The sequence below is a fragment of the Harmonia axyridis genome, chromosome 2 (assembly GCF_914767665.1).
Source record: "Harmonia axyridis chromosome 2, icHarAxyr1.1, whole genome shotgun sequence".
NCBI classification, from domain to species: Eukaryota; Metazoa; Arthropoda; class Insecta; order Coleoptera; family Coccinellidae; genus Harmonia; species Harmonia axyridis.
Window position 1 is genome coordinate 64,022,472 of NC_059502.1, and position 14,721 is coordinate 64,037,192.

Sequence of the window (14,721 nt, forward strand, 5' to 3'; positions counted from 1 at the left end):
GTGAAGAATAACTCAGTCAGTCAATATTTTTTGTGGAAAATATTACGTGAATTCATTCATTCCATCTGTAATATATGTGTAATTTTCTTCTTCACATCTTATCCGTTATTTGGACACAAATATCGCTATCATTTATGACTTGTTCTCACCTATCTGTATGTAACAGATTTCAAAGTAAGCATTGATCATACATACTCAACTGATTAGATTAGAAGGAATTCCCCGAATATCATATAAGAGCGTTTTCTCGATTTTCTGATAGATTGGTTAGATCGTTTGAATGAAAACGAGAATACTGCAAGAATAAGGCATGCCTAAAAACTTTTGTAAGAATTTAAACTTCACGATATTCATCTCTGCCGTGGATTTCCCTTCTTATAACCAATAAATATCCCAATATAAGAAAATATATGATGACGCACAATTCAGACGCACATTAATCATATAAAACAACATTTTCTAAAACCAATAAGAGTTGCACATACATAGCACCTTATAATCTTAACAAGGCAGTATTTGTATTGTGTCGTATGTAGTTCCCTATGAATTTAAGCTCTTTCGAATATACAGGGTGTTTTATCATAAACTGAACAAACACATATGTAGAATAACCATTTCAAGTTCACCAGAGAATTTGGTATGGTAAGAGTCATCAGAAATATAGAAAATTAAAGTAGAAATCGAAAATAATAGCTAATATTTCAGGTGACAACAGATCCGACAAGTTAAAATTTTGCGTGCATACAGGGTGTTTCATCATAAACTGGACAAACACATATAGTCGTGTAGATGACTCCCTGAAGAATTATTTTTGCCTTACGTATACCTCGTTTTCGAGCATAAGCGAGATACAGGATGTTCAACGTCATTCTTGAGCAATATTCCATTGAGTGTGATCAGCTATATGTAAACTTTGGAGTTACGATTTCTGGTCACATCTGAGTATTTTTGAGTGCTCGATTCAGATAAGGTGGTTCGTGGTTTTTTGCTCGGTTGTCGAATTGAATTTCATTTTCTGGGTTAACTCAATTTCCTAAGAATTTCTGTGAAATAAAGGTTTTTCACAAAAAAGAAATTCCATGTATACAGCGAAAAAACATTTCACCGAAATTGATGAAATGTTTGACTATTGTAATTTTCTTTATATCTAACACGAATATGAAAAAAGAATCGAAAAATATCAAACGGTGCCTTGAATAAAGCTATACAAATTTTTCCTTCGGTCCTCTAATTCTTTATGATAAAACACCCTGTAGAATACTCTTTGCTAATGCACAAACGTAAAATACACCGTGTTCAATATATCGACTTCTAGTGGTCCAATATTGATGAAACTTTGTATGGGTATTCGATCAGATACATAAATAGTCTCATAGGAATTTCAGAGAGATAATAAAAGCGAAAATAACGTATTGCGCAGGGGAGAATTTTTCAGAGCATCATGCCCAACTCATTAACAGATTTTTTTAGAAGCCGCTTTTCAATGATTCAATATGCCTTATGAGAGGAAAAAATAATAAAACATAGGGTGAAATTTCGCAGTTTTTTTTTTCATTTCACCATTCCAAAAATTCTAATTCATCATCACCTTAGTTCCAAAAATGTACGACTATATTATTTTCGACTAAATCGTTGTTACGAAATAAGCATAATTCCACCGGTCGTTTATTTATTGGATACGGTTCTAATAATAGATCTAGATGAAGGAGAACTTTGGATATTGGCAGTAAGATCTGTTATTGTTTAGATTTATTTCAATTAACTCCATTTTATAGAAAGAATGATCGAGACATCTGCTAAGCCTTGATGGTATACTTATGCGGTTTAGTTTAAATATTCTGACAACTCCCCTTTCAAACATATGACTGAGGAAAAAAAATATCTATATGCAGGCAGCAATAGACAGGTTTCGCTCATCTTAGAGCTCATCAGTATCGTACAACCTTACGATGACAACCTAGTGAAAATAGTCTTTGTTTTGTGAAATAAATTGTTCAGTTGCAGTTAGTTGAATAGTAGGAATAGTGAATTTAGCTCGGAGAAAAATAAATATTGACGTATAATAGAAAAAAACAGCAGCTAATATTATTCATTCGATACCTCGAAAATAAACGATTATGTTTGCTCAGAATTCGTCCTTTTCAAAGAATTTATCAGGAATCAGGAATTTTTATTTTTACCCGCGAATGTATTTTTGGGCTATATTCTACAAATTCACTCAATAAGTAGTGAAAAACATTGCTCATTTCTCACTCAATTCATAGTTTCTATTTTATGACAGCATGTCAAATTTTTGGTAAATGAAAATATGAGGAAACCACTCTCTTGACATCAGGAGCTTTTGAGCGTTCGCCATTCATACGTCTATGACGTTCTGTTGAAGACATAAATCGTTATATATTCAATCAAGTGGTCTCCAATGATGCGATTAAGGCATTTATGAATGAGCATACAAAGACTCAGTGCTTAAAATTCCAGTAATTTAAAAACGAATTCAAAACAATCGTTTCTTCACCATACACAATAGAGAAATATTTTTGGAATTAATGAACCAATAGATGTATTTTCAATTAACAGTAATTCCTTTAGGAAGGTGATGTTGAATATTAATTAATTAGTGATGATGATATTAGCAGATGTACAGAATATTTGGACGTATCATATTAATAAAGCATTAATGATTAGATTACATCATGTGTTATTTTCATGCATGCTTCGTTAGTCATGTTACTTCAATTTGTGATTCAAAAGTTTCTACTTCGTGTTTACTACATGCTAGAAAATGTTGAAAATTTTCAGGGTAGTTGTAAAGGGTGGGCAGATTTCGATGTTTTAGCACTACACCTTTAAGAGGAGAGACAAAATTTTCCCTTTGAAACTGTATGTGTTTACTGGAACTAGGATATCCATCAGATCAGATCAGGGCATGCCATTTGAATAAATGAACTTATTGACATTTTTTAAAGGTAATTTTTCAGAAATTGCAGTGCCTTTTGGATCACCTGTAGAGTGATCCGTAAATTTTCAGAAAACTTACAAAATTTTCGGGACATGAAAAAGACATTACCTGGAATTATCTGGAACGGTTTTCAAGATATGATCTCTAGTTTAAATCATAATATCCTTGGAATTTATCAAAAAAAATTGGCTACGTCAAAAAGTACCACAGATAAATTGTGACAAGTATTTCGAAATCAGAATTCCATGGAGATTATGAGTATGATATAAAAATTTAGCGGCATTCACATTTGAAAAAACGGGGTGGTATAGTGTTTCGCCACTTTCAGACCAGCCTGTAAAGTCCAAAATAATTCAAGCTTTTGCTCTGAGTACTGTCGATTCTGTCAAAATTTGACTCATTTTCCTAGCCCTAAAATCCCGAGAGTTATCGACCGAACGAGCACTATTGACTCACCCTGTATATGTAATACATAAAACTGATCTGAGGTATTCAATACACGAATGAACGAGCGCTACTGACACCAATTCAGAGCTTCTTTAACATATTTTTAATAACACTAATGGCTTCTGATTCAAAATCTGTATAGAAACATAACATTCCCGTGAGCTTTGCAACTGAATTTTCATTCATATTTCAGATACCTCATGATTGAAAGAAAAACGATATTATCGGATCTAGTGATCCATATACCTTGAAATCGTCTAATATTGATGACTATTCCCCTCAAAAAATGTCAACCAATCATATAAACGTATATGATACAAATCACTTAGCAACGAACCAATATTTTTTGATATCAATGCAGCATGAAAATAGCCGCGTATTTGCACGTGTGCTTTAGGTGAATATTTTTATGACGTTTTAAACAATCGAAAACATTCGGGATGACTGTCGAAAAGATTTTATTTATTTAAATTACAGTTAGTATTTGAACAATTGAAATTAAGTGAAGTTTTTTTCGGGAAATAGCCCTTCGTATACATACCCCTCGCGCTTGCCAAATCATCAAATATTTTCCCTCCTGCAGTCAGGGAAATATTCGAGTATTTGGCAAGAACTCGGGATATAACTACCGAGTACATACTCCGTTAATATCATCGATTCCAGGCAAAGCCGATCCTAAAATTGTAATAAATCGAATTATACTACCAATATTTTCCCCTGTGAAGCAGATTTCAAAGCAGTATAAATGATAGCGGTAAGTCAGGGAGCGGATATCGCCAACTGGAAATATCACGGATGTAGGATAATGACGCAAATTGGTTCACGAAAATCACCTATATCGAAACAAACAAAAAACGTGAAATGTTTACTATAGTTTATTATTTTCTTCTGGAAAATAAGAATTTGCGTCTATGGTGACCTCATAACTTCGAAAACATATCGAGTTTTCTGTGGTTTTGATGGAGAGATTAATATGAAATTACAACAAGCTTGAATAGTTATTTATTATAGTGCTCCTATTCCAAAACGAATGCTAAATTTGAAAAGAAGCTAGTTTTCGAAAACATGAATGTTGGAATTGCCTTCTGCAACGAGTACCTATTAGAGTATTAGACGATATTTCAGTCAAATTTTGTGAAAAATTGCCCAAATTCAATGAAAAATTCAGATTATACATCCTAGTGAATTCAGTATTGAATCTTGACAGTTGGTGTGATTGTTAGAAAATTGACAGATTACAGAATTTGAATCGTAAATTTCGAATTTTGAAATAATTTATAATTACGCATCAAATTCGTCTGACGAAATCGATTTAACACCACCAGAATTAAGAGAAATTGCGAATAATGTAGTAAATAATTTCACTATACCCAGATTATATTATATTGACAATTGACGTGTGTTGAAATTTGATAGAATTGGAAATCAGTGTAGACAACCACAAAACTAAAAATATAACTGAAAACAATGCTGTAATGAGAGTTTATTGCAGCACTGTTTTTAGTACTGAAATGTACTCATTGCGATACTGAAATAGAGAAAATCCAATTGAATGAACAAGTGGTATAATAGAATGAGCCTTCTGTACGAGTATTACATACATTAATTTCTCTAATTCGCTGATTTTTTATTCAATCAATAGAATATTTCCATAAATATCGGTTAGTGGTTTTTGCATTGAAAACAGTGGATTGGGAAAACACAAATTCGACAGATAATGGATAAATCTGTGACAGGATTCCGAGTACCACCAACATATAATAATAAAATATAATCCTGAAATTTGTGGGAATCTGCGATATTCTCGCACGATTTTGTCCTACAAGATGAGGCTGTTTTTTTATTTTGATTCTATCCTAGCTTGATTGCCTGAGACTTAGATATTTGAAAAGTTGAAATTTCGACATTTTATTATATCCTCTTATCTCAGACTATGTGTTATATTCAGTATAATTTTGGCAACACGTCTTTCATATTTTTCTTTATTTCTTCATGTATTGAATTATCCAAAATTTAATCCTTGATTTTCAGCAATTCAACATTAAAAATTTATAGATCGTTTCCGACTCAGAAAGACCAATGCGGTATTAGAAAACGATATCTATAACAAATTCCATACAAATAACATTTATAGTTTTCGAGATAAGCTCGATACTGTGGACTGTTAACTAATTTTTCAACTAGATTTTATCGAGACATTTCTAACTAAATGCTCTCAGAATTATTTGGAGTTGATATGTGAATCTCGTCTTTCTCAATAATCGACAAATTATTTTGTGTTAATTTGTTGATTATTTGGAGTTGGGATTTTTCAGAAAAAGCTAAAATTGACACATAATCAGTTTTTAAGGTATTCATATAGCAATCAAGGATGAAAAGTTGAAAGTGCAAAAATATTACATCAACTTCAGTACAACGCTGCATCCGAGCTTAGAAATCGTGGAGAGCGCTCATGTGAAATCAGGAAGTCACTCTAATTACACTCAAAACACACCTACCCTGAGGAGTTTCAGAGTAATTACTAGAAGAGTATACACTTCTATGCCAGAACGGTTAGCCGTCTAACTATCGAAAATGCCTTACACTCTTGATTCAGAAAAACTTCATTGCTTCCTTATGAAGGAAATGTTTTAGATAAATTTTTGGGTGAATTCTTCTATCGAAAACATTTTGAGATTTTTATCATAATTTTTTGCTTCCAGAATATTTTACGTGAATCTTCATGATCTTTTCTTCAATTAACTAACGCGTTTCAATCTTATCTTGCGATAACAATTTTCAAATGTTTTAGGGAAAACAATTTCCTTATAACTTCCTACGAAAACCGTGATTTTATATCACAAGTTTTTTATCTTGACCTTATCATATTTCCAAAAGATGAAAAATTAAGAAAAGCACTCACATCAAGTAAAGAACTCGAGTTTATATTCGTATTCATCTAATTTTAATACTGAATTTCAGATCAACACAAATCATTGAAGAACATTCAATCTGTCTATTTCGGGTGAAATCGATCTGTTCATTGGAATTTACAAATATTATACAGGGTTATTCGGAATTCAGTATCAAGATTTCAGATGCGTTTTTCTCAGGTCAAAATATCTTTTTTCATAAACATAATTCTTCGTTACCGAACTAGAGAGCATTATAGTTTCAAGATTTTATTAGTTTTTTCTTCATATAGATTAGTTTACATCATCCACTATGCCAGGTGATTTTAACAAGCTAAAGGAAAAGATATTTTTCGGGGGTCAAGCCCTTTTTTCTCCATAAACTTTTTTGTAGAACGCCGCTGATGGATTCTGACATGAAGTGAATTCCATATTTTGATGATGAATATTTTGTCTCCCGTAATTTATACGCATCTCCGATCTTCAACAAGAACAGAGTGAAATCAATTTTTGTAATTCGCTACATAATTAAAATTTTCAAAAACAAAAAAAAAAATAATGAAGTAAAGGAAGGAACCCATTATCATAATGAAAACAAAAACTCTACTTGTTTGTTTTGTGATCTAAACGATAAGTTTCCTTAAACATCAACAGGAAAAAAGAAACCCAACGAACCTATATTTCAAATTTGATCTTAATATCCCAAAAACTGAAAGAGCAATGAAAAAAAAACTTCAACGCCATGTAATTCGGCAACGAAACGTTTTCAGACACAACTATATAGAAAAAAAAATCTTATTTTGACTTGAAAAATACGGCATTGAAATATTGATACTGCATTTTGAATCACCCTGTATAAATACAGCGTGTACTTTGTATTACCTTGCATCTTGGAATTTTTCGACCAGATAGAATTGATTTTAAGCTCGAATTATTCATGAATGAGTCGAACCCACTCATTAATAGTAATTTACGTAACAAGTCCGGAAAATAGGGTTTTTTTGGACGAATAGACAAAATTCCAGGACGAGCGTAAGCGAATCCTGGAAGTCTGTGAGTCCAAAAAAACCATTTTCGGGCGTGTTGCGTACAATATTTTTTCGGCAACCATGTAAAATAACACTATCGCTGCTGCTTTCAATATTTTATTGCGAGTGCGATAAAAAAACATGCAAATTTTTGACAACTAATTTCATATGAACTGTCAGCCGTTATCTCGGTTTCTATGGATTCTATGATTCTTTTCCGGCCTAGTCCGGGAAGTACGTACTTTCCGGACTAGGCCGGGAAATGCTACTTTCTCAAAGAAAAAGCGTCCGGGAAGTGAGCACTTCCCGGACGGTTGCCGAAAAAGGCTATTTTCGGCTACGAATACGAAAATGCGACATTGGGCAAAATGATATCTGGTTCTCCCAAAACAAACGCGTAAAAAGTCAAATTTAAAATAAATATTTATTGATCTCTATTCTGAAATAGCTCACAAATAGAAGAGTTTTGTGAATCAAGTCATGTGCCTGTACTATCTGTCAAAAATGTCTACGATTCTTGTATTATCTTTATAATCATGAAACCAAAGCAAAATAAGATAAAATTTGTGCAAGAATTGCAAAATTTAAGGTATAACTGTTAGCTCTTACATAAAATATCTCGATTGGGTTCTGAATTCGATTCCAGTGAGAATGTAGTTCGAAATTTTCTCAGTTTTTTATCGATATTAGACAGACTATCTTCCTCGTCTTGATTTCCACCAATCAAAATCGCGCAATTTTAAATTACGGATGGTTTCTAGACGGAAAAACTGTATGACAGCAGCTGTCAGCTATTTTCATGAAGATATCTTTGAAAACAAGTAATTACAGTCTCATGAAATAGTCTTGTCAAATATAATTCGGGCAATTAATTTTTTCTGTTAAAAAAAAAATCAAAAAAGCACAAAGCAAAGTACTATTTTTGTAACAAAAAGCTTTCAAGCAGGTGCAAAAAAATCCTCGTCTTCGGCTCGGATTTTAGTTGCCACCAGCAATCATCATTTTTGTCAAAATATTACTTAGCAATGTGTTTTTTGATTTTTTCAGAAAAATTATATGCCCTTATGATATCACTCTCGACTATTTTCCCCGTCTTTATTTTCACAAATCACAATCGCGGAAATTTGAATTACGATTGGTTTCTAGACGGAAAAATCGTACGACACCTGTCAGCAGTTTTTCCAGTTTACCAGCAGCAAAACATGACAGCTATTGTCACCAAAAATAACAATAACTTTGAATACAAGTAACGATGGATTCAAGAAAAAGTCTTGTCAAACACCGTTAGGGCATTCAATTTTTCCTGTGAAAAAATCGAAAAAACACAATGCAAAGTAATATTTCTTTAAACCAAAGCATTTGTGCTCGTCTCATGCTTTTTGTTAAAATATTACTTAGCAACGTGTGTTTTTCGATATTTTTCGTGAAAATCAGATGCCCTTATGATATTCCTTAGGAAAACGAAAAAAAAATATATCGGATAGGTGCTTCTTCGGATAATATTTATCATTTCAAGGCACATCTACCGGGATATAAATAGACCAACAAGGAAATAACTCCCTGAATTTAATAGATAAAATATACACAATAGCGACCAGGTAGATAAACAAAAGGTCCATCCCAGAAATAAATGTGCCGACATTATGTTAACAAACACGTGTTCATCAAAAAGCAGTTTTCATTCACCAAATTCACCTGAAGATCCCCAATTGGGCAACTTGAGTAATTTCTTGAAACTGGACGACCTCTTCAGACTACCCGACCGTGTGGTGTAATCCTGACCGTCCATGTCCTCTCTTATACGCGAATTTAGCGCACATTATCGTGAATATTAAACGTTTGAAAAAGTCGATAACGTTGCTCTCTACCTTGCGTTCCGATACGCGAACCAATAAAATGAGATTGCACGGCAACCGGGAGAGCTTTAGTCCCACACTGACATCACATCGGGAAATAAAACGGCTACAGCGCGAGACGTAGCGGCGCGCAGGATCGGGATGTGCGCTTCCCGTCAAAAATCGCTCGGAAGACGTCGCCGTCGGGGAGAAGGAAGATAGAGGAATATTTTATCGGGCAAAATGTAAATATATAAAGGGGTGGCATGCATCCAGGAAATGAAAACGATACATGGGTAGTATCATTTCGGATACTATACAGGCTGTTCTTACTATACAGGCTGTTCTTAAAATATAGGTACAAACGAAAATTAAACATTTCTCCGATAATTTTGAGACAAATCCAGGATGATTACCGCGATGACCTATTAGACTTTGATAGGAAAATGAAAAATCTGCAGTTCTGGGTGTAAGACAATTATCTATCAGGTACAACTTTACTTCCGCCGTTTTGCAATAGATGGCTATAGCGGTAAGTAAAGGGTGTTTTTTTTAAGGGTATAGAACTTTAAATTAAACAACAATTCAAATAACAACGATGGATTATTCGATTGACATGAATTTTATTTATCCGCAAGATAATCTTGTGGCATTACATTTTAATAGTTATTTATAATACAAGTGCAGAAGGCATTGATATTCTTCCACGAGTTCAAAATTCAAAAACGAGCCACGAAGTGGCGAGTTTTGGAATGAACGAGTGGTAGAATGAGCCTTCTGTACGAGTATTATACATTATTTTCTCTAATTCATTGCATTTTCAATGAAATTAATGGAATATTTCCATAAATATATTTTAGTGATTTTTGCATTGAAAAATGTTGGTTGGCAGAACTGATTTCTTTAAGGCAAATTGATGAATTGACAGATAAAGCCGTGGCGGAAAGTTCGGAGTACCAACATAGAATAATAAAATATAACCATGAAAACTGTGCGTTTCTGATATATTCTCGCACGATTTTGTTCTACAAGATGTGGAAGAATGAACGGAATAACCACAGAATTAGAGAAATATGATTTCTGGCATATGACCGCCACGGCTGGCTCGGATGTAGTCCAATCTGGACGTCCAATTTTCGATTCGACTTTTTCCAACATTTGTGGCCGTATATCGGCAATAACACGGCGAATGTTGTCTTCCAAATGGTCAAAGGTTTGTGGCTTATCCGCATAGACCAATGACTTTACATAGCCCCACAGAAAGTAGTCTAGCGGTGTTGAATCACAAGATCTTGGAGGCCAATTCACAGGTCCAAAACGTGAAATTAGGCGGTCACCAAACGTGTCTTTCAATAAATCGATTGTGGCACGAGCTGTGTGACATGTTGCGCCGTCTTGTTGGAACCACAGCTCCTGGACATCATGGTTGTTCAATTCAGGAATGAAAAAGTTAGTAATCATGGCTCTATACCGATCACCATTGACTGTAACGTTCTGGCCATCATCGTTTTTGAAGAAGTACGGACCAATGATTCCACCAGCCCATAAAGCGCACCAAACAGTCAGTTTTTCTGGATGTAACGGTGTTTCGACATACACTTGAGGATTAGCTTCACTCCAAATGCGGCAATTTTGTTTGTTGACGTAGCCATTCAACCAGAAGTGCGCTTTATCGCTAAACAAAACAAAATGGACGTAGTGCGCGATACGTATTCCGCACAGAACCATTATTTTCGAAATAAAATTGCACTATTCATGATGAATTGCCAAACCAAACTGAGAATAAATCACTTGACAGCTGTTAAATCGGTCGCCATCTTGAACAGTAATGCCAACTTTAAGTTATATACCTCGAAAAAAAACACTCTATTGTAGTCGAAATAAATCGTAGATGTCATACAATAAGCTAAGGTATTTGTAAACATGACGCCATCGAAATATTAATCGGTTTGAGTCTGCATCATAAAGTTATTCTCGATTAAACATGTCAACTTACGAGCCATATTCTCGTCATTTGTCATTTCTCATCGAATGCTCTCAAATACCTATGGTGAGGCCGCTATTAGTGAAAGAACGTGCCGAGAGTGGTTTCAACGCTTCAAGAATGGTGATGTAATTTTGACGTCGAAGACCAGCATGGCGGTGGAAGAGAGAAAGTTTTTAAAGATGCAAAATTGGAAGCATTACTTGATCAAGAATCGTGTCAAAGGAAACAACAATTGGCAGGATCATTGGGAGTGACACAACAAACCATTTCAAAATTGGAAATTGGGTGCCGTACTGAAGCCGAGAGATGTTGAACGGGGTTTGTTTGCTTGTGAACAGCTGCTTGCAAGGCACAAACGGAAGTAATTTCTGCATCGCATTGTAACTGGAGACTGAAATCCCAAGCGCAGAAAATCATGGAGATATCTCGGCCATGCTTCTTGTCGACTGCCAAACCGAATACTCACAGTTTCAAGGTCATGCTTAGTATTTGGTTGGACCAGCTCGGCGTAGAATATTATGAGCTGTTAAAACTGATTGAAACAATCACAGGCGAGCGATACAGCATGGCAATGCTCGACCTCATGTTGCGAAAGTGGTCAAGACATACTTGGGAACGTTGAAATGGGAAGTCCTACCCCACCCTCCGTATTCTCCAGACGTTGCTACTTCGGACTATCACTTGTTTCGATCAATAGCACACGGTCTAGCTCACCAGCACTTCCGGTCTTATGAAGGAGTAAAAAATTGGATCGATTTGTGGATCGCTTCAAAATATAACCATTTTTTTCGAAACGGAAGTCGTACGCTGCCCGAAAGATAGAAAAAAGTAGAGGAAAACGATAGACAATACTTTGAATAAATAAATGTATAACCAGTTTTATACAATAAAGCCTAGAATTTTGGAAAAAAAACGGCGGAAGCAAAGTTGTAAGCCTATGTATCTCCCTGAAATATTTGCAGATCTCTAAAACTTCCGGTTATACCGGAAACAGTCTACTACTTTCTTATTTTCAAATGGCACACCTGGTATATTATTGCATCGTAAGAAAGCTTATTTGATGACAATTTCAGCAATATGCCATAACTGGGGTAAAAACTCAGCGGTTCATGAGTTAATAAGAATCTTATGAAAAAAATTCTCTCCTAACCAAATATAATTATATAACTTCAAGATAAAAAAAAATAGAAACTTACCGATATCATTGCCCTCAGAGTCTTTATCCTCCATTTGCCTCCTATCCCGCTCCACTGAAAAAAAGAGTAACTATGAAATACTTGCGAAAAAAAAAACTTCTAGGGTTGAATTCTCATACAAATTTTTCAATATCAAACCAGAACAGTATGCCTGAAGAATAAATCAAATATGTATTTGCATGTGAAAGAAACTAACACATCAAAATAAAGAAAGAACGTAACAATTTCTTGTTAGTTTGAATTTAAATATTTAGTTAATATTCAAAATAATTTTTCCAAAACACATAACTGATAACTCAAAAGCGATTTCAAGTGAATAACCACTAATAACCGCGGTTATCTCTGGTCTTGCCTTTAGGAACAACCATGAATGACCAACTCCCGCTTGAATACAGTGTGGCTATAAATATGGTCCAACATTTTCAATAATGCAGATCAGGGTGCTGTGATCAAAACAAACACAAACAACTTTTTTTTTAACATCATCCCTCTGTATTAACGCTCCATTTTAATAAAACAAAGCTCGCATTAAAAGAGAATTGTATAGGCTTGCATATTATCAAGTCTGGAATTCATTAATTCTTTCATTTAAATTTAACCTCACTTCTTTAATGACCTCTCAAGTGTGGTTACCTTTGGTAGGATCATGATAGGTTAGGTTACCTTTGGTAGTATTAGGTTAGGTTCAAATCTGTGACGTTGAAAGGCTTATTCACGATGTCATGTGATATAACCCAACAAGGACCAAAAGCGCTTGAATGCAGTTGGTTATTATAGGTAATTACCAATGAAAACGAGGTTTTTCGCTTGAAATCACTTCATCTAATAAAAGTTGGATTAACAGAGAATTAATATGCTTACTGTGTAAGAAGTTATTAGTAGCACTAGCTTTTCGTCTATGATCCGACTCGTGTGGTCGTATCCTAAGAATTTTCCCAATTCCACGATCCTTCTTATTGAAGGGTCCGGGACAGGAATCGTCATACAAATTGATGCACTGACGATGGAGATTAATACTACAGTCGTTACAACGATATCCCTGAGGTCCGATACCATAGATAATCTGATGGCAGTTATTACACAATATCACTGTGTAGTATTGTTGAGCTATGAACTGATGTCCTTGAATACTGAGCTTCCTGGAAATGCGTCCAGCTGGAAAGAAGAAACGTTGAAATTGATGATTATTCAAGAAATTTGAAACACATGATTATGACTAATTTTCTGAATACTTTATGGATGAACTTATTCTTAAATTTCAGGTCAATTGGATGCTACTTTTTCCATTATTCAGAAAATAAGATTTCATATGGTTACAACCATCTACCGGATTTTGTCTTTTAAGTGAATTAGCCGAGATATTTGAACCCTGACAATTTCAAGTCTCTGGCACATTCAGATCAAAAGTTATCGTGCACAAAGCGGCCAGCTGCTTTGTACATAGAATTGATCATGACCTTGAAGTAAGTGAGTAAGCTTGTTCATTCAAGGTCATTCTCTGCTCAAACTTCGAAAATGACGGACATTTTGCAAAATGATTGATTTTCCATTTGATTATTGATGAAACAGTTTCAACAATTTCGGAATACATTCTACAGCTTCGAAGTTTTAGCCCATTGCCTGATTTCAAATTGATCCCTCATTTATATCTGAATTTTTAAAAAAAGCATTAATATATGTTTTTCATCTATAACTACAAATTTGAATTTGATTCTTCATTACTATGTCCCGTTCCAAAGGAAACTTTATATATGATGTTGCAGATTATGAACAGAAGGTTATTGATCAACTTTCCTGTTGAATTTTCAATTAATTTAAGTTTGAATATAGTAGGGCTAGGATTTCAATTTCCAATAACATTTTTTACAAATATAAACTAGGATATTTCAAGACTATGCTTTTGGGGTGGAAAATTTATTAGTCAAAATCATTTTCAGGTTTGATTTTATGATGGTTATATTGTTGTAGAGAAATTGTACTTCTTTTGCCTTCTTTTTTAACTTTGAAACTGCATTCAAAGCTAGAAAGATCAATGAATAATTAAAACCAATTTTTATACTGAATTTTATGCAAATAGCTCAAATAGCTTTAGAGAAAAGCTTAATGAACAGATGAAACAAATTTTCTTCCATTTTCGTGGTTTACACATTTCAAAATAAAGAATCATAAAATTGGATCTGGAACTATTCAACAGGTTGAACATTATAAATAATAAACTGAAACTCTGTAATTTCTACTAAGATTTATTACTTCCATTATTAAATCTTACTGCTCTATAACTCCGAAACTGTGAAGTGTTGTACTTGGTAAAAAAATAATTTTTTTAGTATAATAACAATTTCACATAATGAATTTCATCAGAAATGAATTTAGTACAA

The 14,721-nt window shown here is 34.0% G+C and overlaps 1 protein-coding gene across 6 annotated transcripts in view; it reads right to left on the bottom strand.

The window, feature by feature from the left end:
* LOC123673811 (rho guanine nucleotide exchange factor 11) overlaps positions 1-14,721 on the bottom strand; it is a 99,888-nt gene that overhangs the window by 56,574 nt on the left and 28,593 nt on the right. For all 6 annotated transcript variants that reach the window (XM_045608503.1, XM_045608505.1, XM_045608506.1 and 3 more), the window contains 2 exons: positions 13,205-13,498; positions 12,344-12,397 (listed from right to left, as the gene is read on the bottom strand). In XM_045608503.1, the coding sequence (XP_045464459.1) occupies positions 12,344-12,397; positions 13,205-13,498 (348 nt within the window). The remainder of the gene's footprint in view (positions 1-12,343; positions 12,398-13,204; positions 13,499-14,721) is intronic.